The 27,469-nt window shown below is 40.0% G+C and overlaps 1 protein-coding gene across 5 annotated transcripts in view; it reads left to right on the top strand.

Moving 5' to 3' along the window:
* Positions 1–27,469, top strand: part of ELMO1 (engulfment and cell motility 1) — a 305,172-nt gene that overhangs the window by 29,870 nt on the left and 247,833 nt on the right. For 4 of the 5 annotated variants that reach the window (XM_054058818.1, XM_054058816.1, XM_054058817.1 and 1 more), the window contains one exon: positions 18,381–18,530. In XM_054058818.1, the coding sequence (XP_053914793.1) occupies positions 18,453–18,530 (78 nt within the window). In that variant the 5' untranslated portion in view covers positions 18,381–18,452. Of the gene's footprint in view, positions 1–18,020; positions 18,040–18,380; positions 18,531–27,469 lie in introns of those variants that run through there. The other variant, XM_009558108.2, reaches the window with a different exon arrangement.

Genomic DNA, 27,469 nt, shown 5'->3' with positions numbered 1-27,469 from the left:
GTAATTTAGGCGTTAATGTGAAGTTGCTGCTTCAGATGTATCAGTATCCTTTAAAAGTAAGCATATGAATAAAAATAAGTTCTGACAAAGGTCCCAATTTTTAAATGCTGAATTTGCAGGGGTTTTCTTTAAATTAGGAAGAGATTGAGTAGGGCTGGAACTGAATTTGTTTTATTTTCAGGTTGTGGTATGTTATGGTTTTATTTTAATGGTATAGGCTGGAAGAAGCAAATTAATTGCTGTTGTGGTATGGAGGCATGCCGGAGTTCGAAGAATTATGGAGTTTGTGTTAAGCTGAATTGGAATGATGATGTACAGATAACAGGCCACAGCTGTGGCCACGAATTAAAGCTCTCCAATTTGATGCTGAAAGTATTGCACTAGAATTGCTCTTCTAGGATTACCATGTGGAAAGTCTGATGAATAATACCAGATCTGAAATGGGGAAGCTAGAAGCGGGTGCTGCTTCAAATGCTTGTTGAGGCTTCATTGTTGTAAAACTAAGGTGACCTCTTTACTAAGGAGAACAGTGCTCAACGGCTTGCTGATCATCAAGAACTGTGCTTCTTTTACATCTTAGTGTTTCCTTAAAGAATTTGGGTTCTCAGTTGTTCCTTCCTCTTACAGTCAGCATGGCTCAGGGGAGGATAAGAGTTGTGGTCCCTCCAGTGGTCCTAAAGCACCTGTCATTATGTGGAATCCATCAAGAGTTGAGAGCATGGGAGTTGCTGGGAGTGTTTCAGGAGATTTGATCCAACTGAAGTACTGTGCAAAGACCTCCTGGTATAGGAAGGATCCAGTAAGGAGTTAAGCACTGCCTTGGGAACGTCTGTGGGTGTGAGAAACTTGAACGTGCAAATATTGCTCTTGTCTTTTAGGGAGCTACCTTATTGCTGTGGCAATATTAATGGTCCAGGTCTTTCCAGGCACAGGACAGTAGCATAGTAATAGATCAGATCTAACTTACCAGGATAATTCTGAGCAGTGACAGTTTTATTAGTAGAAATGTTCAAATAAGCAAAACTACAGGCCTGTAGTCCTGCTTTCAGGTTGACTGGCAGACATGCAAATGCTAGGTGCACAGATGGTCCAAGAACAGCAGTGTGAACTGGGGTGGACTGGCTGAAGCTGTCACGGCTGTCTCATGGTTGCCAGGGTCCTATAAAGTTGGCTGGGGCGTTGAATTCTTATAAAACCAAGGGACAGCATTGGCCAAGCAAGGGCCGCATGCAGACTTCACTTATCCTACAAATATGAACTCTGTAAAGTAGGAATTAAGAAGCCACTGGGTAATAAAAGACTCTGCAAGGTCTTCCCTCCTTCCTCAAATGTTCGCACTCGGTGAGTGTAGCTCTATCCTGACCTATGACATCCCATTCATTGTTTTTGTGCTAGGAGTTTCCTGAATGCCGCATGGAATATGTGACACACTTTGTAATGTAAACCAAATGTATTTTGGAACGGAACTCAACTAAAAGGAGTTCTGCATTGAGACTTTAATCTAGAGTTTGATTCCAGTGAAGGACTCTGGTGGGGAAGGTGTCTGGAACATGAGATCTAAAGCACATGTTAATTTCTTGGATTTGAGGGTTTATTTATGAACAAGTCAGAATCAGTAAATCTCTGACCTTTTCAAAGGACTCTTCTTTTTTATCTTGTTGATGCTTTAATATTTTTCAAATGCATTTGACGTTTTAGTGGATTGACAGATGCCCTACTGATGCCTGTGTACAGTAGCAGAAACTATGTTACGATTGGGGTGTAGTATTTGGTTTGCATCAGTCTACTTTTGTGACTTCGAAACTGAAATTTTGTGTAGTCCTTCAAAAATATAAATATGCACTTTTGAGAGAGGAAATAAGATTGATGGCTGTTCTAATATTTGGTGTATAAGACTTCCGTGAGGAATTGTTTCCTAACTCTTCTGTTCATACTTACTTTCATAATCTTGAAAAGCTAAAATGTTAATAAATCAAAATGGGTTAAAGATCGGGCATGTGGTTTTATTTTAATAAGGGACAAAGCTGAAATCTCACTGAGTACATTGTTCAGCACTTGTTCTCTGGGGCGTATGAATCGGTCTCTTCATTACCGATCCGTAAGCATTTCCTTTAGTGGTAACAGTGTAGTTTCATTAGGAAAAACAATGCAAGATAGTACTCGGTATATTACTTTTGGTGCTTATGCTCATGTACAAAGTTCTCTTTTGATTTTTTTTTTTTTTTTTTTTTAAAGCAAGGCTTTTGTGGCCATGCAAAGTTTTGACTTCGGAGAGTAGTTTGCTTGCTTGATTTGTATCTGTCAGCAGGAAGGGGATTTTGAGAAAAGCCATGGTAAGCCTGCAAGCTTGAGAAAGAGGTATAATTTTCATGGTCATGCCTTGTGTCTGAGACGTTTTCCCAAAGGTTTCAGGGTAAAATGTGTTTTGGGGACTGTTTGCTCTGTGTGTATGGAAGAGGACAGAAGGAAATGTGTTTGTCCTAGCTTTTTCTTATTGCTGGTAGTATTTGGAATAGAGTCTCCCAAAGAGGGTAAAGGTTAGAACCTGGTGGAAGAGAAGGAGTCATAAATAAGAGAATTTAAAAACCTTTAGACCCATGCCTTTATCCCCCTTGCTGCCATACTTACACATCCGTTCACTCTTTGGTGTCTTTCTATCAGAATTGTTGAAAGAGGCAGCTAAATGAAGAAACCAGCTTTCCTTTTGAACTTTTAACCTTCATGAAAGCTACAGTAATTGGCTTCTGCAGAACAGACATTGTTTGAATCTGACATTTAAAAAAAAATACAGGAAGAATGAAATTTCAATGTGCACTTCTGAAATTCCCAAATTGCCAGTGAAGGTCTTGCTTCTCTGTGCTTTAAAAGCTTCAAAAGTACAGGAAGAGACTGGGGAGGGTGTGAAGCGTGCCTGTTGCATCTCAGGCGGGGTGCGCTTTGGCTGAGATGAAAATGCAGCAGTTGGTACAAAACATCCACCTGGGGAAAAAATGGTCATTGTCTTTGTGAATGAAATCTCGTTGATGGAGTGGAAGAAGGCTTGAAGAGTGGGTTATGTGAAGGGAAATAAAACACTGTGACAAAAGTAAAAGGAAAACAAAAATGCCAAAGGTGGGAGAGATCAATTGTCCTGCCTAGGGTAAAGGTGAGTGTAGTGCTTAGATTTCTTCTATGAATGAGTGTCCTGTTTAACAATAGTAATAAAGAAAAAAAATAGTGTTTCCTCACATCATCTTTGTTAAAAAGAACACAGTAAAACTCCTGACAGTTGCTATTATTTCTAAGAGGTAATCATGTGAAACTTTTATATACTAAAAGCAAGGAAAGCACATTAAAGTCTAATCCCTGCTTACTCTAGAGGGTCTTAAAGCTGTCATCACTTAAAAGTCATACAAAAGTAAAAATAGTTTTTATTGATTTTTTTGCCTCCAGTGACTTCTAATGCATATATTATAAGTCAATAATTAAAAAATCTAAAAGCGGATCCAGGTCAAAACATGTTTTAGATTATATTTAATCTAGAGTACTTGAAAGGCGCTTTCGTGGGGATCATTGCAGGCTTTTTCAACTGTATAAAAATGTAATAGATTTTTGCACACTTGAAGGTTAAGAGGGACATGGCCTGACAGCAGAGACCTGTAGCCCTTTCTTCTTGTGCACAAGCTAATATCTATGCTGCACACATCATCACATGTGTAGTGCTCAAAAGGAAAACATACTCAACAAGACTTACTATTTCTCAACTGCTATAAGAAACTGCCAATCTTTGGCATGGTTGGGTTTCTCTTAACAGAAAGCAGCAATACATATTGTATTTAACTTGGCTGGCGGCAAGCAAAGCTACCTTACTGCCATCTTCCTTTTAAAGTATGATTCTTCTTTCTTAAATAAGGTTGGTTAATGAACCAGGAGAAATAGTGAAGCATTTAAGAAAGGAACTCTTAAAAACAGGCAGCACCTCAATTTACTGGAAATGGTTCAGTTTGATCTTATTAGAGATGAAATGGTGCCGTGCAAGATGCTTTCAGCGTCTTACTCTGAGAAAATTGGGATCCTTTGTAGCTGTGGGATTTTTCATTTTACTGTCATGTTATGTCTCTTCAAAGAAAGAGGCGTGTTTTGTCATGTGCCTGTCTTTTAACATCTGTATTTCCACTTTAGCAATTAAATGGCTAAAAGCAAAGGCAGGAGGGTATGGTAGCCAGCAGCCACACATTAGTTTCACTGTTTAAAACTACAGAGATTATTTGGGGCCATAAAGAGGTAACTGTCACACGACAGTGGTCTCTTCCTGTCAAGTGTGTGCTGAAAGTAAGGCAGTTGCCAGGAACAACTGAAGCAAGGAGACAGATGACAGGTTATTTCTAAGTTGAGAACAGCTTAAACTTTCAGGGCTCTAAAACCACAGCAGAGAATGTTTTGTGAAAGTCGCCCATACTAAATGATGAAAGTCTGAGTAGAAGGAAGAACGCGGTGAAGAGGTGAGCTATGGTTCCTCCCTGGGCTGTTTCAGAGTACTTGCATTTTGATTGGCTCTGCAGACATTTGTGTGTGCCTCAGGGACTTGTAAGGAAAACCAGCTTTATATGTAAAGAAAAGTAACAGTGAAACTTAAGACTTGCTCCATGCAGCATGTTCTGTGTGCTCTTTCAGTCCTGGCTTACATGGATATAATGACGAAGCTTTTATTTTGCTTGGGAAATCAGTTTCCCTTGCTGATTAGTTTTAAAGTATGCAATCCACCTAGAAATGTATTTGTCATTTTGTGCTGGTAATGAATCTTTTAATTTGGCAGAGTAAGCGAATTAGAAGATATTGGCTAAGAAATATAGCTACAAAATGGTTTACCCCTTTCTGTCTCATCCTAAAGTGCGTACTTGTAATTCTTGTGAGCAGCCCAGTCTGACTGATAACTGCAGCAATGCGCTCCAAAATGCTTTAAAGAGCACAGACTGTTTCCTGAAGACTCATAAACTGCATACTCTGCTTCTGGCTCTCTGGATTTTAATGACAGGTGTGGTATTGAAACTAAGGATGGTAGGAGTAGGTAAGCTAGTCTGTTTTCAGGACCTTGAGAGCTGGGAATGGTAAAATGAGGGAAGAACTGGGAAAGTAGTCTCTGTCTGAGCACATGAATAAATAAGGCATTCTGGGTAGCCTGTCAGCCTGTCTTAGATACAACCCCTTGTAGCCTCTAAATGCCTCTCAAGCTCTCTGACGAAGTGTGGTGCCACATTTTATAGTTGGTGGTTGGAGGCACAGAGGGCCAAAGGGCAAGTATGTGGCCACACACAAAGCCTTTGAATAAAAGAAAATTAAACACAAGTGTTCTTGGTTCTAAGTTTAACATCTCTGTCTTTGAAGCAGATTTTCTGTTCATTTAAACAGCCTGATTACTATGTGTGGTAGGGACTTCTTTTCTTTAATCACTGCTGTGGGCAAAAAAACTTGGTAAGTATAAGGTCTATTTGCAGGTGGCTTTATTTCAGTTTATTTTTCTGTGTCTTACACTGGCTGCTAATGATTACATTCTCTCAATGACACTCAAGGTCAAATAAGAATCTAGGACTTGTGACTCTCGAGAGGTTTGTTTTGCAAATGCAAGAATACATTCTTCTATCTTGTTTAAATGGGAGCATTAGACTTTGTCCTGGGTGCTGATGCACCATATTTACCTATTGGCACTGTTGCTTCAGAATTTCTTTTAAGTGCCTTAAATGGAATTAATTTTTTTTCCCCCAGTCCTAGTCAAAGTTGTTGGCATAGTGGATGATACCAGCAAGGCAAGCGGTGTGACTGAAATCCATCTAATTCTTTAACACCCCAAGAAGATAGCTTGTGAAGGTGTTGTGATTAGTAGAAATCTGCTCCAGAGTTTGAAGAATGGCACGTGTGGAAAGGAAACTTCAAAAAAATCTACAAAAACATCTTCTACTTCATTCCTCATGTCCTCTTAAGTTTTGCATGCCCAGATCAAGCAGCAGCATTTGGAAACTACGTGTTGTGGAGACTGTGTCTTTCTGAGCCCTACATACTGGAGTATCCTTCCAAGCAAAGTAGAAGAAAGTCACATTCAGCTCTGACAGAACAGGAGAATCCCCTGTGGACGCTGGAGGACTGTAACTGAACTGGGACTCAAGTCCTGGTCTTCAGAGATGTAGAGTCCACTTACTTGTTACAGGGTAGATTGTTTGGCAGTTTTAGAAATGGAAACTCTTTTGTTTTCATAATCCTTACTCCAAATTAAGACCACCGTATGGGCTGTGTCTATGGTTCTGTGAATGCAGCATGAAGACCGCAAAACACATTAAGCTGAAGTATCAATAACTGTAGGATGGGGTGGGGAGTGAAAAGAAAATGGAGTATTCTTTTAGTAGAGGTGCACACTGCAGCTTTTTGGATACGCTTATACTTTCGTGTAGAACTTGTGAACATTGCTTAATATAGTGTAAAATGAGAGTGGGTAAGGCTTTGTGTTTAGTGTTGTCATCGTACACTAAACTTGTACAGCTATGTTTTAATCTTCACAGCAGAGTAGAAGTGTTTTACTGAAGGTCAGAAACAGACTCCATTCTGTTTTAAAGAGATTAATTGCTAAATCACACCACTTGAACATCAGAGGCCTAGTGACATGAAATTACTACTGAAAGCAGATGAAAAGTGCCACGGAGTTACTGTTTTGTGCTTTGTTTTAGTGTTTCCATGTTCACACAAAGGGCTTTTCAGCCAGGTGTTACCCCTCTAGGAAGTTCAAAATGGTCAACTTCAGTTGACAGTTTTATTTGGAAACACTTCTAACTATGTCAAACTGAACTAGACAGTTAACTGAACAGTAATTTGCCACTCCTCACCCTCAAGTGCAATGGGAAAATTTAATTTGGGAACACTAAAATCTGAAAGCAAGAAGGATGAACAGTGGTTACTCTCAGAGGGGAATTGGTGAAGGGATGTTACTTAATATTTCTGAAGATCTGAACTCTGGCAGATATCAGAGCACTAAAAATGTACTTGGATTTTATCCAAAGACTTTAATCTTTTAATGTCTGTTACAATTATAAAGGAGCTCATTGAGCTAATGAAACATACTGTGATGAACTTAGTAATTGCATATTTTTACATCGTTCTCCTCTATGGAACTGAATCTCAGCTGTGTGCCTTGAGATTTGCACAGATGAAATAAATCTTCTTTTTTTGACTGAGAGCGTGTTTCCATGATGGTTTAAGATGAACAGGTTATATTCCTGTTTTCAATATTGCCCATACCCTTTCCTTGTGGTGGTCCTGATGCTTGGGTGGGTGAGTGGCAACACATTCAAGGGGCTAATCTGACTGAAAATGTGCCGTTATCTTGGTTTGGTTTTAGACACTCCATCTCTCTGAATTGGCCTGATGTACAAGTACCAGTGCTGGCACTCGGGAGAAGGATGCCAGGCCAGGACATTGGAGAAGCAGACATCAGCTCTGCTGTGGAATTGGACTTTGAACAGCAGAAGCCTGAAGCTTTTGAAGTAAAAAGATTTCATTGTGGCAGAGAATGTAAAGATGGTGGCTCAGGTTGATGCATGTAATATGATATTTTTAACATAAAACAGTCATGAGGAATCTTTTTTTTTTAATAACTTAAGGCATACATGTAATTATGCAGCAAAGCCATAATGTCCTTTTGCCTATTGCTGCCAGCTTCTCCCTGTTCTGTAGTCAGCATTTCTAAGTTCCTAGCAAATAAAGTGCTTGGCAATAACTCCTGGGTGGAATCAAGAGGGCATTATATATTTGAGGCACTCTATTTATTTTTTTGGATAACAGAGAAGAGCATCATACAGCAAGTGCTGGCTCATTTTGAATGGGTTGTTTTGATAGAAGTTGATTGAGTTGCAGCAGCAATCGGTGACAATTGATGTTCTGGCTCCTGAGAAGGAAATTGCCACGAGTCATCTTGCAGAATAATGTGGCTGGCACAGTTAAGTCCTCAGTGTGCAAACAGTGTTGGTTGCGTTGTCTGGATGCATGTATTGTGTGAAGGTTAAGCCCTCAGTTAATTGATTAGCCAATTTGGAAACAGTTAGTGTTTTGCTCATTCTTGGCATAACTATGTATCTTTCCAGAGAGACTGGATCAGGAGCTTCAACTGGAGCATGGAGATGGGGAAATGCAGCTGTGCCATCCTCAGCTATTGACAGAATTAGCTGTAGCCATTTGGGGAGTCTTACAAAACCTTTGTAATTATGGTTAGCTATGAGATAGAAACTACTTGGAGAGGCAGATCATGTATATACTACAAAAGTGACTTTTTAATTGACAATTACTTTTTACCTGGGCAATGAAGTAAACATGTTTATTAAATTAGCTAGTATTTTTTGTGAGTCAGATTTCTTTGTTAAAGTATTTTCACTTTGTGCTGTTAGTAAAACAAGAGACAATCATAACACCTCTCTTTTGCTTTAAGTGCAAGGGCTGAATTGGTGTGTGTGTTGTTCTCCTCGCCCCCCCCCCTTTTTTTTTAATAGCCCAGCATAATGATATGAATTAAATTCAGTGGAGTTTTAAGTTCATGTGTGAGCTCTCATTTCAGAGTGAAGACACTGCCTGTCCTACTGTCCCTGCGGAGAGAGACAGACAGTAAGCTTTTTAACTATTGTCCACAGCATGACTTTGTAGAGCTTGTGACTCAAACCAGTAGAAGGACGATGTTTGCGTCCCTCTTTGTTCTTTCCCTGGGCCATGTAGATTTTAATGTTGAATAAAGTGTGCAGCAAAATTATGGGGTGACCACAAATTGTACTAAGTGCTTGAATATGATGTATAAGACTGTAACACAAAAGCAAATTACAGTAGTTTTCGTGTCAGAAGTACAGTTTCATCTTGCCCTTTAAAATCTTAGTTCAAGTTATGGAAGACTAGGGCCTTTTTTGAATGAGCGCTCTTGAATGTCATGTAGGAAGAGTTACAGAGATTGTTTTTCCTAAGTTGTAACCAACGGCTGGTTTTAGTGTGTTTAGAGAATCTTGTTATGTCATGGAAGGTAACCTGCTACAAAAGCAGCTCATTGTGCTTATTGTGTGCACAGTTGTGCGCGGAATAGGCATAATATTTGAACACTGATGGGCCGACTAGGACTTCAGAAGTGGTTAAAGTAATTTTATCAGTGTACTCAAGAGAACTGCAGAATGGTTGAGGCTGGAAGGGACTACTGAAACTAATCTTATCCAACACCCCTGCTCAAGCAGGGTCGTCTGCTAGTCATTGCTTTGCAATACAGAGATGAGCAAGGGGTAATGTCACGTTACAATACCCAGACCTCCTGTCACCAAATGTCACATTTAATATTGTTTAACAAGCTTTACACAAGACATGTCTTCGCGGGAAATGGGCTGGGTGAGCAGAGTGATGCTGCTGTTGTTTTGTAGTCAAGTTTCCTCTGAAGCTTTCTAGCATCCCTCCAAAATACCCTCTGTGTTCAGGTTGTATGGCCCTGGAGCTTGCACTGTTTTGGAGCTCTTCAGTATCTTTTTCCTGGTATTTTACTTGACATTGATCTTATGGTTAACCTGGCTGCTGGATAATTGGGAAGATTGCTCAGGTATGCAAGTTCTTCCTGATATAGAATTACAAATGATGGCCCCAAGGTGTGTGTCAGCATTGAAGGGGAGGGTGATATCTGATTGGACTTTCCCTGGAACAGTGGTTCCAAGCCTGCAGGTACACAAACTGAGCAGTACTCAGCAAAGCAGAGTGGGATCAATGTTAAGGATGGGCATATTCACAGTAGGTTTTTTGGGATGTGATTGTGTCCACCTTTGTTTCCTTAGCATTTCTGTTTCCCTGTTTTCCACGGTGGGTTTAATAATGCGCATTAAAATGCCAGATTAGTCTCAACAACCAATGCTGTTTGGAGATACAATCTCTTTAACGGAGTATAGCTCAAGTTATTCCACGAATTTTAGATATAGACAAGGTCTCTAATAGTAACTGCCATGCTTTTTTTTTTTTTCCCGGGAGGCTGTCACCGTGTTTCCCATTTGCAGTCTTTTGTTTTGCTGAATGTCCCTCAGAGTGCTGGCATTGGGAAGTTCAGGAGTGATAAGGGCAGCTTGTTCTTCGTTAATATGGAAGTATTAACTGGCAGAGAGCTAGGACTCTGCAGGAGTGGATTCAAAGACTGTATAGTGCTGAGAAATCTAGAAAACATGGGGTGTTTTGCCTGTTACCTTTTTTTAATGTACTGATCTCAGCAAGTGTAAGAGAAACTGTGCTGGTAGGAACACCTCTATAGATGGGGCTGCTTTCTGCTGGAAGATTACTGACAGGTGTTTTTTTTCCTTCTCTTGGTTTTTGATCTTTCCAGAGCAATGCCAGTGCCTGAAGCAAAAGGCTGGTGTCTTCAAAACTTTTCTGTCCTCATTAGACTCATAAATGATATCCAGTCTTTCTTTTTGCTGTTTCTTTTCTTTCTGATGAGTATGATGAGCATCAGGCTTTGCTTATTCACTGTGGAGTATCAGTATGTCTCTTTTGCATAGTACTTTCCTTTGCAGAACGATTTCTTTAGAAAATAATTTTGGTTTTTTCAGCCTTTGACATCCTTTCTGTGCTGTAAGAGAACTTGGTTGTTTCCTGTAGTGTTCATGCATCTCTGTTGCCCTCTCTTCCTCCATTTGACTGCTAACTTCCTGACTGTACCATTAGTTCCTCTGCATGTGTCATAAGCATTGACAAAGTAGAAATTTCTTTTTTTTTTTTTTTTTTTTGTTAATGTTGCTGCTTCACCTTGTTTCTAGCAGGTAGTTTAGGGTCTCTCCCAACCTTGAGCTTATCTTCTTGTATCTGTTATCTGCTTGGTGATATAACCAGTCATCATTATCTTGATTCAGCTTCTACTGAAGCGAAGCAATAAAGTGTTATCACCTCGACTTAAGATGCTCTTTTGTGTGTTCTTTCTAGCCCATGATTTACCCAAATGCCAGGAAAGTCCATAGCCAGATCATGCTACTGCTAAAGGAGAACACGGACTTTCATTATTTCTTTACTTTTAGTTGAATTGTGTTCAAGATTATTTTCCTGAGTCACGGCACTTTTGATGAACTTTTTCTGTTTGTCTTCAGTGTATTTGCAACTAGCCTCTCATAAACTTATTCCATTTCCAGCTAGGCTGGACTCCTTTAGGGGTGTGTTTACCTTAAAAATTAAAAAACACCCCTCCCCCAAAAAATTGCATCTGTCCTCTTGAGTTGTAATATTTAGCATTGCTTTATTTTGGTTATTTCACAGTACCAGTTTTCTTTTTTCTTTCTTCTCCCCACCAACTTTCTTATTGCTGAAAACTTTCATTCTCGCCTTATGACCGTTTCAAAACAGCAGCATCACTGACTGAAATTGAGGCTTCATCTTTTTCCCATTACTTCCTTTTAGCCTCTCAGGTTATGTTGAGTCTGCCCTGAGAGAGAGGAAAAGAAAATTGTATTCAGCTGGATTTTAAGGAATATTTTTTGTCTGCTTGCTTCAGTTTAGAAACATCTGGAGTACAGCCCACTGATGAGAAACAACCCCAAACAAAGCAGCAAGCCCTGATAAACAGTGAAAAGTTTAAGTGGATTCTAGTGTTTTACTCAGAGTGCTGTTTGATTTTTGTTTCTTTGCTTGATACCTGCCGTGTTCTTCAATTTCCACATGCTGGGCAGGTAGTCAGCACCTCTGAAAAATCATGCTATCTTTGTGAAGAAAGGTAACCTTGCCTATTTGACTCTCAGGTTGTTGGTGGTGTGGTGATTGTTGTGAGTTTTGGGGGGTTTAGTGGGTTTTCTTACTTGTTTAGGGTTTTTTATTTCTTGGAATAGTGTTTTGGATACTGGAGTTTGATACTTTCCCAGTCTCTAGTTTGAAGAGCTCAGATATTAACATCTTCAGTAAACAGAGCATTTTTACCTGAATGGATGGTATGTGAGGCTTAATTAAATTGCCAGAAAGTTCAGATACCTTAAATAATCAAAACCAAGTTTTTAGTCCTCTCTCTTCTGAATTATAGACATATAACTAAAAGTTCCTTAGGAGGAATGCAGTCTTCCAAGAAGCAGGGGAGGTCAAGTTAAATAAGTACCTGAATTTTTCTGGTATGCTTCAATATGTGCTTTAGAAGCAAGATCAGACAGCCTGCTTGCTTGAATTCTGAGTATATCCAGTCTGTTGTGTTTTCTTCCAACTTCTCTTTCCTAGAACCCTTTAAAGCCTATTTTTCTCCCTAGTTTTGAAGAGCATTTTTTTTTTTAAATGAGCCCGTTAATGATAGTGAAACTTGAACTCCATTATATGCTTTCTAAGGAGAGAAATAACAGGATTACTGTGGGAAAGACAATATAGTTGGAATGAAATTGTGAAGAAAGATTGTGGATATGTGAGAATGAGATGGGTGATAACCACATGAATGTTCACCATCTTTCCTGGCTTTGGCAGTGACAAAAACCTGTCCTGTTCTGTACATTTCACACCCATATTCTTAATTTCCCCCAATACTAGGTTTCCAGGTATTTTGGAGAGGAAAAGTGGTGGACCTGGAGGGTCCAAAGCTCATTTTATCATAATATTAAATGGTGCATTCCTGGGCTAATGATGCATTATTGGCCAGCAAATTATGAGTTCAGCATCAAAGAAGTATTCCCTTTCAAAGCAGTCCATCAGCTTCCCAACTGTGGAATTCTGTCCAGTAGGGTCAGGTTTTTTTTTTGGCAGTGACGGTGGCTACTGCAGAGGGGATAACAGCCCCCCTGGGTTGTCTGCTCTCTGAGATCACCCCCTCTTTTCCACCATTTACTATAATATAGCTCATAGCTCCTGTAACCTTCCATTTATGGCAAAGCATTTGTGGATTTAATTGACCTGGGTCTGCTGGGTCTTTGACTCCTATTTGCTTCAGGAGTGAATAGCACTGAATGCATAAGAAAAGGGAAAAAGGCAGCATGAAAGCCTTTTATGTACACAAAGTGTACATCCAGCCCCTTGGCTTCTTTGTCGTTTTTATTTCTTGCAGAGACGGTAGAGCATGTTTACAGCTCCTTAGACTTGTCTGTTCAGTCATGCAGTTTAACTCCAAAAATAACTCTCTTGGGGGATATTAATCCCAGGCTGGATTATCTTTCTAAAATCGTTAATCAGACTTGGTCCCCGAGGGACCTTTCAGATGAACTTGCCACTTACTTTACGTTTGCTGGGGCTGCAGAGCCCAGTGGAGGAAGCTGATGAGGTTTGACAAGTGGCCGTTACTTACGTAAGGTCCTGAACAGACAGACCTCTCTTCCTGCCACGGGTCTCTACGTGGCCAGCCAGGGCTCAGCCCTCCCCTCCATTTGCCTTGTTTCACCATGGAGAAACACCATGTGAAAACCTTCCTGTGAGGGGCAAGCAGGGCCATCTCCACCAGCTCCAGCTGATTCCTGTATATGCTGCCTTTTGTCCAGGGAGGCTTTCTTTTATTAAATTCTCAAACGTGTGTGGCATTCCTGTGGTTGCTTTTTAATCATTAACTTCTTTACTCATGCCGTTCATGAATGACCTGGTCTGGTGTTTGAATATTTATTATTGCTCCTCTGTAAAAGAGGAAATAAGCTGTTGTGGGCTGCTGGTTTCATATATGACTAGAACTCCAAGTCACGTAGCTCCTATTAGCCTGCATCTTCGTCTCCTGTCTATAGAGTAAGAATAGAGTATATTTCGTGAGAAATGTGCTCTAATAGCTGTAAGTTATTTAAAGTACCTTGAGGTCTTTGTATGGGAAGTGCCAGGGAAATTGCAAAACAAGTTTTTTAAAAAAGCGGAGCTCTACTGAGAACTAATTTCATACACTGATAAAATCCTATTTTACACATGCAATTCATAGGTAGAAGGGGAAAATTCAATATGTTCTACTGATACAGGTGCTGAATTAATCCCTCAGAGCCAGGCAGGTAAATTGGGAGCTTGCATGTGTGTATCGATGCACTTTGCATGAAATTTAACATACTTTGATTTCCGGCTTGAGTGTTTATTACACTGACATAGCAGGACACTGGACTCGCTGCATAGCATGATTGAAATGCAAAAATATACTGTATGTGGTAATAACAGGAACTCTCAGAATTTGTACTTTTAAATGGGCTAATCTGTCATAGTTCTGAAAAACCCTATTGATGTAACAAAGTGAGTTCAAGTAGTAGGGATGTTTTGGTTGTGGAGGGTTTCCCCTCAAACTGTAAAACAATGTGTTGCTGAGCATGGAAGTTGCTTAAACCCCCTCCAGGAGGGATGTGTACGTTAGTGATAATAATAGGAAGTTGCCTTTCTTTTCCTCAGACCATCTTTCGCACTTCATACACTTCTGCCTGCACATCCATCCTGTGGCCTTCGGACTCTACATTGAAAATAAATATTTTAAAAATGAGTTGCGAAGCAGCTTTTACATGCCAGTGCTTCTCAGATCCCACTTGGAGAGAAGAAGGTATTGTGGGTCCATAACGGGTTCTTCATTCACATAATGAAAATTACTTACTGAGTTGGAATTGTTTCATGCCCAGGATTGTGCTTTCCATGTTTTACTGGGCAGTGTCTTAACAGACAGCATAGCACTGGAATAAAGAGCAGGTAATTTGTAATTGTCAGCACTGCTGACTGCAGAATTTTCTTTGCAATCATAATTTTGTGATGACAGCTAAACATCTATTTTAACAAAAAAAAATAAATTGTTTCTGGCATTGCCACATAGGTAGAATGAAACTAAAGTATTTTTTTGATCCTGCATTGGATTTGAAAGATTACAAACTAGGAAAAAACTCAGCACATTTGACTAGGATGTCCACTGAGAAACATGTGGACATGTTTCAGTAAGAAATTTGTGGTAATGATTTTACATATGCTTTTCAGTATTTAGACTACAGTAATGTCTCCAAGTTGGTCTTCTCCTAGTGATAGAAGTAGAACTATATCCACTTGTGTTAGTTAAAGATCTGTCATTTTGCTTTGTGTTTTATGACTATATAAGCATACCTATATTAATAATTATAATTATGTAGGCGATCTCTGCTAGCCTGCATTAAAAACTAATCACATTGACATTGTCTTCTGAATGCTGTGGCAGACTTCTTTTGCACCTTGCTTTGGAATGCAAATGCTTATTTTCATAGCTGAATTTGATTAACTTATTGTCAACTTCTCTTTTTCTTTCTTAAACTATTTACTTTCTCCCTGTGTGACCTGTTAAATGGACAACAACTTGCCAACAAAATGCCCAAATTTATATGTTAGAGTTTTCTGCAAATTTGTTGCTGCATGATCTTCTGCTTTCATAGTCATAGCCGGTGGTCATCATCAACGTTTTCATCTCCAGTATTCATTGCGAGCTTTGGAGGCAGCTAGCCTCCTAGGGGAGGTTGTGGGCTGCAAGTTACCTTCCCTTGGCGTGTGAGAAGTTCATAGAATCATAGAATGGTTTGGCTTGGAAGCGATCTTGAAAGATATCTAGGTTCAACCCTCGGGCCACAGGCAGGGACATCTTCCACTGGGTCAGGTTGCGCAAACCCTCATCCAGCCTGGCTTTGAACACCTCCAGGGATGGGAGCATCCATGACCTCTCTGGGCAACCTGTTCTGGTTCCTTACCACTCTCCTGGCAAAGAATTTCTTCGTAATATCTAATTAAATCTACCTCCTTTCAGCTTAAAACTGTTACCCCTCTTTCTGTTGCTGCACTCCCTAATAAAGAGCCCCTCCCTGTCTTTCCTATAGGCTCCTCTTAAATATTGGAAAGCTGCTATAAGGCCTCGCCAGAGGGAGGTTACCATGCTCTTCCTTTCTTGCTTCCCTGTCTTCCCAGTTAAAAGAAAGTGTGTGTGTCCATGCATTAGGTGGAGTCTATGATTATTGTAGGACTTCCTTCTCTCTCTGTGGATATATGGCCTACAGATTTTATTTTTCATTAAAATTGCAGAAGAACCAAGATGGGACAGGGAACAAAACTATTGAAAATGAGGACTTACTCGTCTAAACCTATAATCAGTGAAGTCTGTCTGGCAGGAGCTGCTGCCACTCTGTGTTGTGGCCGGTAGACTCAGGCGGTGGTGCCATGCCAGAGGATGCAGGAATCTGTCAGTCAGGCACTGGATCAGCCAGCTCCACTTCAGCTCTGCAGGTAGTTTGATACTGAAATGTTGCCAGGCTGAGACGACGGAGGACTGTCCTGCTGAGGAGGTGGGAAACATGGTCGCTGCAAGTGTGGGAGCGAAAAGGAGCCAGGGTCTCATTTTCATCTGACTGTCAAGGTGGATTTCAGCTCATTGCTGGCCAAAGTCTTGCTTCTCTTCTCCTCCCTTCTCTCCACATTGTGCCACCTCTGTGAAGCTCTTTGGTTTGGGGGAAAAAAACACAAACAGATGACCGAAAGTATTTTTTTGCTGGTTGGTTGAGTCGTTGCGCTGCACAGCAAGGGGAGCACTCATGAGAGATGCAGATGGCAGGAGTGTGAGGTGTCAGGGGAGAAGTGGTGGAGACTTCATCCGCTAAGGCTCTATGGGGGAAAAGTGAATGTCTTGACCAGTAAGCCAGCTGCATGCTTTAATTGTGTTTATTCCCAGTCCCTGTGACATCCATCACACGTAGACAATATCACTTTGTTTCTTAATCATGTTGTTTAGTCTTTCAATACACTTCCTGCAATCCAGTCTTATTTATAGACCATCTATTGTCTTATTTACTGCCTTGTGCTTTGCTTTATGGTGATGTGTGATCCTGTCAGCATCAGAACTGCTATTGTTGGAAATAAATTACTGGAGTGTTAAAGTTCATAAATTGCTTTCATAGTGTGTGTTGAGAACCCAATGTGAAATGTAGCAGGGTTTGCAAACACAGAGGACTAAGTGTTTTCAGAGTAGACCAGAGGACACACAAGAAAAAAGGAAAGATAGAGCCATATACATGAAGGCTAGACAAACCCCGGCCTATAAGTAGTATGAAGTGAAGGTAAAATATTTCTTGAGGAAGGGATGGTTTCATGATTTTGCTCAGGCTGATTTGTGTTCATGCTTCTGCTGCGATTGGAGAAGGGTTGTTAGACTGTGTTAGTTGAAGCAGCAACTGATGGTGGTCAGAGCCTTTTTTTCCTGTACCTGTTTGTGGCTTTTGGATGGCTGACACATTCTGTCAGCCCACCTCTTGCCTTGGCTCTTTCAAAGAGTATGTGTGCAAGCATGTGTCCATGCTTTCACCACTTCCTTCTCTTTTCTGCTAAGAAGAAGTGTGATTGTACCTCTGGGGATTTCTACAGCTTCTCTCATTTTGTCATACATGCTGGCGTCCTGCTGGGTCTCGGCAGAGCATGCAGGAAAGCCACCGTTGACCCAAAGGACTTAGCAAAGCAACCTTACAGCCTGCAGGAGGGTGCACGGGTTGTCATGTCTGAGAACTGCAGAGCTTTGCTACTTCAGTGGCTGTCCTGCTACCACTGAGCTGGGAGAGGGGCGTGGAAGGTTTGTTTGCAAGCTCAGAAAGGCACTACAACACTTGAATAGTGTTTGTTGTTACTGTGAGGTTACAGACTTTGATAAGCCAAAAGAGACAGAACTCACATTCTGCCAAACATGTGGATTTGGTCCTTCCCTTTTCCTTTCCTCCCCCAAAATTCACAGTCAGCGCTTATTTAGCATGAGATCCTATTGATATTCATATTCTTGCGGAACGATGACATTTTATGTAGCTGATTATATCACTCTTAATGTATACTATGTCCTTTTGTATTCATGTGTCTGAGATTTGCCATAAAGAAGTATTTATGTATGTGTATCTCTGGATCTGTTAGGTGAGGATGTGTGTGTGTATGTATATGTGGAAACTGCTGTGTGTTCTGCCTTCTTCCTGACATCCTGGTTGCTATAGTGCAGTGATCTATTTGTGAACACCCAGAAGATCATTGCTATAGTTAAAAGAAACAGTATTTCCTGGCCATAACTTCCTGGGCAATTTCTTCTCCTGGAGCCTCAGCTTTAACCGTTTCGGTCACATTCCCTGGGATTCCAGGAGTGACACTGTATGAGGAGCTTCTTCTAGTTTGTCGCTTTTCCCCACCAGCTTATTTAGTAATATTTAAAAATAGTTTCTCTATTTAAATCTAATGCACGTCTATTATTCACCGTACATTTCAGTGCTTCAGCCATCTTTCTAACAGACTGACAAGCTCTGCAATGTGCTCTGGTGTTGTGTCCTATGTTTCCTTCTGTAATATGTGCCGTTCTTCTGCTTTGGCACATACATACACACATACGTTTTCATTCACCTGCCCAGCCAGGCAAAATATAGGAGACGAAGCGGCAGTACTGGAGTTCTGTCTGAACTGCTGTATTATTTTTTTTTTCCCCCTTCTCCCTGCAGGTGTGAATGAGAGAGAATCTCTGCAGTATTTAGTGTCCAGTTGTACTGGCTCCGAAGAACAGCAGCGTCGCAATGCCCCCTCCTGCTGATATAGTGAAGGTGGCGATCGAATGGCCAGGTGCCTTCCCCAAGTTAATGGAAATAGATCAAGTAAGTGCCTGTGTATGTGTGCTCCGGGCCCTGTGCGTAAATAAGTTTTGCTCTGTGTGTGTGTGTCTCTGCATTTATGTTTACTTGGATGCACACATACGCTGCTGTGAATGCCTGTGTGGTAGAAGGGTGTTTTTTATAAAGGATGTAATCCTCTTCCTCTCTTACTGCTCAGTGGTTTTGATGTATTTAGCTGGTTTTTTTTATTTGTTTGGGGTTTTTTTCTTCTTTTTAAACAGCTGCTTAAATAAGATGTTTACTGCTTGTGTGACCCACTTAACACTTTTGTGCCGTCGTTTGTTCAACTGTAAAATTGTGGTAATGTTGTTACCACTGGGTGGATAGTGTGCAAATTCTCAGCTAGGGCTTTGCATTTGGAGTAGGATCATACTGAATGGCTGCAGTAAGTGCAGATTTTGGAACTTTAGTGCTGCACTGTGGGCAGAATGATCTTTGCTGTTCCATGCAGGAGTCTCGGGGGATGTCCTGTTTAGCTGCTTATTTCTAATGCAACGGCCCCATGGACTGATTGGATGCAGTGGTCAGAAGCTAACAAATTAGCAATTAGGAATTAAAGACTGTTTGTAGGAAATTAGGTGGGGGGAAGGGGAAAAGACCAAATCAAGTTATGCAAGCTCTGTATCTTCTGTTCTGGACTTCTCTGAGATGGATTTTATGGTGTGTGCATTAATATTAAAAGCAAGTTGCTCTTTAATATTTAACAGCTTATTCGTAATGTTTTGAAATCATACAGCATGTTACCTGTTTAGAATAATTATTATTTCTGTAAATAGTATTCAGAGCAAAGGAAGGCATTTCATAATGTGCTTTAGACCCTACTGTATCTGGGGACCAAGTACATTATAAAGTTCTATGGGAGAGGAGAAAATTAATGCTGAAAATGTTTGACCGAAACGGGATCCTAATCTCTTCATGCAGTACAATTAGTTTCACTTCTAGTTAACCCTTTAGTGATATGTGCCTGGGAAATTCCTGTGTGAAGTATGGAGAAACATGGTACTAGAGGGTGGCTGGAATAACAGCAGAATGATTTTTAGGCACTCTGAAAGACCTTTTAGAGGAAAGGGGAGTTCCCTAGCGGTTAGCACTTTGTAGTTTGATTTCCAGACCTGCCAAGGTTCTCAATTTTCATTTGCTGAAATTTTTTAGTAAGCATATATCTACAGATACAAATCTCTTGCCTTCTGGAGTGAATAATGTTTTACTTTTTTGTGGGTTTTTCTCTTTTTTTTTTTTTATTATGTAACAAATGGTAGACACTGCACACTGTGTTCAAGGAAAGATGTATGTTAGTCATGACGAACAACAGCTTATTGCTACCAAGTACAGTGGGGACAAAAATAAACAAATATTATGCAGTCTCCTTCCAAGTAGCTGTAAAATAATAACAAAATGAGTGTTTTAATTTACAAAATGGTTTAAAGTAACTCTCAAAAAACCCTCATACTTTGTTTGAAATATTAGCTTACTGTCCTGGAACCTTGTTTTTACTTTTATTATATAAGACTTAGAGGGGATAAGAAAGACCAATGCTTAAGTGAGATAGAACTCTTCCAGCCTAGCCTGCCAAGTTGTCTGCAAGCTTCCTCGTGACGCTTTATGGGGAGGAGGAGGAAGAGAGAAAATGAGGTTGAAAGGGAGAAGGCAGACAGCAGCCCACTCCTTATGCAGGGAGAAATGGGGGAATGAAGTTTGAGGGTATGATCCGTCACCTTTCTGACACAGAAAATACAGATGTGGTGACAAGAATTGAAGATGGAACAGAAACATCCCATCCTAACACCCATACAAACAAACCCTCACATGTGCCTTTTTCAAGCATAGGAGCAATTTCAGAGTGAGCCCTGAAAACACAGTGTGTGATACATGCTACTAAACACACAGCTCTGCTTTTGGTTCACTTAATGCTAACTTTTCCCAATCTGTTTCTCTTAAAACATCTATTTAGTTGAAGAGCTGTGGTGGAGGAGATGATTCATACCTCAGATGGCTAGCTGTCAGAGATGATAAAAGGGAGGAGGGAAAAGGAAGGCAGAAAGGAGGAATGATTTGCTCATTGACCAGATATTGCAGCCAGTGCCTGTCTCCCAAGTGGGTTCTGCTCATTCAAGCACAATTTGACATATATTCAGAAAATCCTAAAAACTTTACCTTCCTCTCTTTCTGATCCCTTACAAGCAAGAACAAAACCAGTATTTAAAAGAACACTACTTCATTTTAAAAAGAACAACAAAAAACCTCAGTGTAGCATGGTGCAAGTTTTTATCTTTCTGGGTACCAAGGGTATTCCAAATACTGAAGTACAAATACAGTAAAAGAGGTTGAGGAAAATGTTATTTTTTTTATAGATTGTTTGTTGTATATGGTTGGTAGCGTTTATTTGTATTCAGTTCCACTGTATCCCAGTTCACCTGCTGTGTAGGTGATTGCTTAGCAATTAAGAGAGTAAAATATTTTCAAAATGAGGAAATGTCATTGTGAAAACACAGTGATTGACAGCAGTGCACTGGGCAGTTCTGGGCCTGAAAAGAGCTCACGAATTTTTTTTCCATCAAATGTTATTAAACTTTACATTAAAAACCTCCCTTTCAGCTGCACGACAACCCGGACTTTTTGGGGCACAGAGCTTTTTCTTTTTGTTGCTTCCACTAAATTTCTGTAGGTTTTTCAACTCAGATTCATTGATGACGATTTTAACTTTAATGGTACAAAACTAGTCTTACTGACTTAAAGTGACTATTTGCCTGTACAATTAATATATAACTAAGTGCTTTTCAGAACCAGCCTCTGTGCCTAACCTTTCTTCTCATTCTTTGAAATATACTGTTTGACGTCAGGGTTTTCCAGCTGCTTTTGTTCCTGAAAAGCTGCTTTAAACAAAGAGGGGAAAACTACATATTATTTACTGCCCTCTCTCGTACCAGGTAGGGCCTAATTAAGTTGCAGTAAACCTAGCAAGTGGCTGCCGCCTGTAGCCATTAAAGCTGATTTTAAAGCATGTGCAAGCTAGTGTAGTTTTCTGCTTTCTCCTTGAGAGATGGACTTGACCATGTCCAGTTATTCTCTTCCAGAATACTTGGATTTTTTTAATTTGTGTTTTCCTCTACTTCCGTCATTTTCCTCAATTACAGATCTAAAAAAAATAACGTCTAGATTCTTCCCCTCTGCATAAATCCATACTGGCAATACTAGTAATGTGGTCAGTATTAATTTTTATAATGAAATGATGTGATTATTACTTTAAGAGCTGGGTATAAGGATGACTTTTAAGTCTTACTCTCATGTAAGGGAAGGAATGGAAATGGGTTGGTGTATGAATTTGCATTAAGATCTTTTTGTGGAGTGTCTAGGGAAGACATCGACTGCCTGCTATCTTCTTCTCCCAGTCTTCTGGATGATTATTCTGGAAGATGTGTCTTTACAACTTCCCTGTTTCTGCTGCAGGGAAAGCAGCTTCTGGGAGAGGCACAAGATGGATGTTTGGGGACAATAATTATTTTAGCTTATCCCATTCAAATCCTCTGTTGTGTGTAAACACAAGTTGTACCAAAACCAGACTTCCTTAAACTCAGGGATGAACTTCCTCACCAATGGAGGTTCACACTTCCTACAGAAAGGAACATTTTGTAATTAAACTTGGCTGAACAGTGTCTTCCTCCAAGTTTACTTTTATCTGTGAAATGAGTAAGTATATAGCTCACTTATCAGATGTGAATCTTTACATGAGCCAAAGGAAGAAAGGAAGACAGGAAGAAAGAAAAAATGAAAGAAAAGCTGTGTTTTCTTTTTTTCAAAGCACAGATCTGGTACAGTGGGCAAAATTTACAGGAGCACTATCAAATGACAATTTCATGTTAATACAATGCAGTGCAGCACATGGGAGGAATCATGAGCTGCTTTACATTAATGCTTTCTCTAAGGTTTAGGTTCAGTCAGCAAGTTTAAGAGAGTCTTTCAAGTTGTCTTTTCTCTTCTGCCAGTATCTGCTGTAGATGTAATTCTAACGTTTTTTTCTTTAGAGATGTCATTGTACTTCACTGCATATAAAAGGAAACCAGTAAGATTTTTTTTTAAAGAAAACTTTCAAATCGTTTTGGGTTTCTGACCTACTTCTGGACCCTTGAGGACTGTTAATTGATTTAGCCTTTCTGAAACTATGGGGAAAAATGTAGTTCAGAAAGGATGTTGAAATGTTTAATTAGAGACAAGAAAGTAGCACATCGCTTCTGCTGTGTGTGTGGAATAAGAATAGCTGTAGTTTCTGCAAGTGCTGTCACTAGTAATAGCAGTATACAGATACAATCCTAGCATGGCAAGTCTAAATGTATGCAATATAAGTGAACACCAACATCATTCATGTGGTGAAGAAAAAGGGGTATTGATGTCTCTCTGTATCAAAGGCTGTACCGTGAAGTGTCACTCCCTGTGCTTAATTCTGGCTCCAGACTGACTTTCAAAATTAAGGGGTTAAGTGCTGAGGGGGTAAAGGAAGAGAGAGGCTCTTACCTCCTTCCCACAAACCTGCAAAATTATACGAACTTTTATCCAAAAAAACTGTAACAGTATTGCAGTAGCTGGAGCTACTGATGCTTGTTTTGTATGAGTATTGTGAAGATTTCCAATGTTATTGCACACTGAGTTTAAAGTAGTTAAGGGAACTGTCAGTGCCTTTAACAGCTGGCAGGATCTCAGTTTCTTGAAGACAGAGGACTACGAAGCAGCTGGGGATGAATCTTAACACTGACTTATAAAAGTGTTCTCTGCTTGGATTTCCTAGCAGCAGCTTCTTTCTTATCAGGTCGGAGAAGGGAGTTGGTGCTTGAGGCCAGCCACTATGGCTGTGTCTCAGCCATTCTGAAGGAGGACGTTGCTTGTAGCTGACGAGAAACTTACCTGAAAATAGATGAGCCAAAAGGTGGCTGCCTTTTCAAAAACATTGAAAAACATTTGGTTAGCTTAAGCCAGTTTGCTAAAGGCAGGGCTTGTTAAAATCAGCTTTTAGATGTTAAACAGATGTTAACAATAATCTAATGAGTTTTATTTTTTCTTGTTGTACCTTGTCAGTATTTCAGCTTCACAAAACCGAGGATGAAACTGCTCATAGAGCAGATACTAACCAGCATATAAACATAGTGAAAATATTTGACATTTTTATAATCCTTTCAATTTTGTTGCCATCAGGGATTATTAATACAATTGGTAAGGAAATCCTATCCGCTAAATTATTGTGCCATTTTTTTGTTGGACTAATGGAAGATCTCAATGCTTTTTTTCTTTGGGGAAAAAGACTTAAAACTGTTCGGCCACAGTTGAAAGCAGTAATGCAGATGTTTTGATGCATTGTATATTTCAGTGCACTACCACACGTACATAGACAGTGCTTTGTTAACATAGTGAACCAATCATTGTTAATTACAACGGGTGCCAAAACATATGATTTCTTTTCTTACATGACGGTGGGGTTGGAGTAGTTATCATTAGAGCTCTAGTTCTTTGCTGTGGTGGCAATGTTATCGTCACATGTTACGTTTTATTAGTCTGGCTTGTTCAAAGCCACATTCCTACTGGTTGATAGGAGCCTTTCAAGGCTTCGAACTGACACCCTGTGGTGCTTGGCTGAATAATATGTAAAAAATTTGTCATACTATTGAATACAGGGACAATAGCAAAGCGATAAATTAAAGAGGCAATAGTTGTTAAAAAGTGCTAGAAATTGTAAAAGAAAATGGGGAAAAAAGAAATAGAAATATTTAGTGAGTTACAGTCTCATGGATGCTATTTATGCTTTCCACTTGGTGTTGTCTTCTATGTTATGAAACATTAATTAAATGCAGTAGACAGTTAAATGTTTTTTTATAGAAGTGGATATAGAGTTAGGAGATGCCTGAGGTCCTGCGGAAAGTGTTCCAGTGCTCCTTATCTCCAACATAAAAGATGTTCAGGAAATAATATTTTAGATTAAACACTTAATTAATTATGTCCTTGGTTTTTTGAGTGTTTTGTTTGGTTTTTTTTTCTGGCTCTGACTTTGCTTGCCAGAACCTCTCTGTTGCTACCTGAATTTTGCTGCCTGCAACTGATGGCATTTTCAAGATGAAGGCTGAACATGACTGTAAGATAACATCTGCAAATTTCTTTTAAGAAACAGCAGGAGCCTCAAATCTTAAAATTTAATTGAGCTATATTTAAAGCAAATATGTAGTGGTGAGATTCCTAAAGTTGTGCATCGATGAATGACAAGGTACTTCATTCACATTCTGGCCAGCTGGAGTATCCAGGCACACTTTATGATTCAATTATAGTCTCCATTTAGAACTTCAAGACTGTAGTATCAAGAAGTGTAGTACTAAAAATCCCACAGTGTAACTTTTTTGTGCCTTCACGTAGAGACTTTTCTACCCTAGTAGGCCTGCAGTGTGTCAGTCATGAGTTGCGGTTTTGGGGTTTCTTCATTCAGTTTTCAAATGTATGCTTGCCTAATAAAGTGATGTGTGAAAAGCCACATCTTAAAGCCCTGTTTTGTATTTTACACTGTATTTTAAATATGTGGTACAGGTATGTTGCATGCTGTTATCCACATGCATATGTCCCTAGGTGTTTTATAACTCTTCAGTACTCCGATTGGGAGGTTTTGGTGTCCCTGTTTGCGAAGTACTTGTTAGGACATTAGATGTGGAGTAAGAAATTTCCGTAAAATTCTGTTGGGTTTTTGGGTTTTTTGTTTGTTTTGTTTTATTTTGTTTTGTTTTTTAAATAATGTTATGTTTCACTGCTTCCTTGTTGTACAGTCACTGTATCATCCCAAATATGATCTATGGAGCAGTGCTTAAATCTGGTGAAATACAGATTTGGGAGTGAGGATGTCTTTGTGGGGAGGGAAGGGAGTAACTGAGGAAGCTGTAGTTGAGAGTGAAGGGGAAGATAACGTGAACATCTGAGTTTCCCAAGTCTTGTGTGCTCTTTAGAACCCCTACCGCTATATTTATACCAATATAAGTGTTTCCATTGACACATTAAAACTGCTACCTTACTGGCTGTGAAGTGACCCAGTAAAAGCTCTCTCCCATCATCAGACTGTACTTGTTGAGGGTTTTGCCTGTCAGCTCTGGGGTGTGAATGTTTCCTGCTTTGGGTTGTGTGGCTGCACCAACAGAACCACATGGTGTTGACCTGGTCTTTATGGTCTCTTTTACTGTAGTGTTGGGCTGTCCCCATTCTTCAGGTATTCATTCCCTCCAGTGCTCCCCTGAGCTAAGGAAATCCCTTCTCCATCTTTTACAGATGCCCGATGCCTAATTAACAGGTCTGGTCTCACTAATACTCCATTGGAGTCAATGGAGAGAGCTGGTTTCCAAAGTGGTTCAGAGCAGGCTGAGGAGTCTGAAGCCCAAACCTTTCCAGTACTTCCTTCTTTTAGGTGAAGACCTTGCCTCTTATGTCGTGAGAAACCAGCAGCAAAGTAGTGAGTAAAGAATCCAGGCATACCAGCATCTGGTTTTGCTATTGGACAGGCCTGCTTCTATTTCTGTAGCCCCTGGTGTATGACAGTAACAGATGAAGCCCCACTGATTGTGAAAAGAGGTATTTTTCTGTTTTTCTAATAGCCAGAAAAATGACTTCTGGACTAAAGATTCGTTAGGAGACTGGTAGCAGTAATTATAGACAGTATAATGTATTTACTGGCTTGAGAGTCTGTTTTTTGACAGATGTACAGATCAGTAACAGAACTTTTTTTTTCAATGGTGAGTGTTTTCCACTAACAGATGTGCTGCATCTGCTGTTTTTCTGTGATAGTCTTAATGACAGCGAGGGTTAAGTGTTTTCTTGTTACTTGTGTGATTAAAAGGTGTCAGCCAAGGAAAGTGATATCCCAATCATTGTCCAAAGAAAACCACCCAGCACAGAAAAAGATAAAAGCAGTGCATCTCTGCTAGTCATTAGAAAAGGAGAGATGTTCAGCCTTTGCCTAAAAGAAACCTTTCCACAGTTTCCTGGTATAGCACAATCAAAGTATATCAGAACTGCATGTATAATATAGATTTCTACCCAAATTTAGGCTTCTGTTCTCTTTACAGCTCATGGATGCACATACTCACACGCACACATACATTTGCTATTTGATTTGGAAGTGTTAGGTTAGTAACTACCCAGGTTAGTGTACTGTGGCTTGAACAGGAGCTAGAGCTTGGTCAGCACTGGTGTATTCAATGTTCTTAGTTTTCTTTTGCTCATCCCATGACTTCCCTGTAACAAAACAGTGTTCTGGACTCACACAGACTAAATTCTTGTGTGCCTGGACTTAGAGTTTCCTGGTGACTGGTTACCTCTATGAGGAATCCAAGGTGTAGGCATGAAAGGGTGAAACTGGTGAGGAAATTGGAGTGGGAAATTTCAGCCTGTATTCTGCAAGTTCATAGAATAATAGAATACCAGATTGGAAGGGATCTCAAGGATCATCTGGTACAACCTTTCTTTGCAAAAGCATGGCCTGGACAAGGTGGCCCAGCACCCTCTCCAGCTGAATCTTAAAAGTGTCCAGTGTTGGGGAAGCAACCGCTTCCCTGAGGAGATTATTCCAATGGCCCATTATTCTCTTTGTGAGAAATTTTCCTTTTGTATCAAGTCAGAATGTCCCCAGCAGTAGCTTGTACCCATTACGCCTCATCTTTTCCATGTGATCCCTTGTGAAAAGAGAGTCTTTAAGTACTTAGAAGTGCTGTGAAATATTACACAAGCAGCAAGGGCAGGTACTGAAGAAGACAAAGTTAGGTGTCTGTGTGCATCTGTAGTATACAAAATCTGGAGACAAGACCTGAGACCTACGCAAGTGAGCACAAAAGTGGTGAGCAGGTGTTGGTGCATGATGGATATCTTTAGGGCTACACTCAGCCAGCATCTCAGACACCTGTACTAACCAC

Source organism: Cuculus canorus, chromosome 2 (assembly GCF_017976375.1).
Source record: "Cuculus canorus isolate bCucCan1 chromosome 2, bCucCan1.pri, whole genome shotgun sequence".
NCBI lineage: Eukaryota > Metazoa > Chordata > Aves > Cuculiformes > Cuculidae > Cuculus > Cuculus canorus.
Note: the sequence above shows the minus strand (reverse complement) of the source record. Positions and strands in the feature narration are given on the sequence as shown.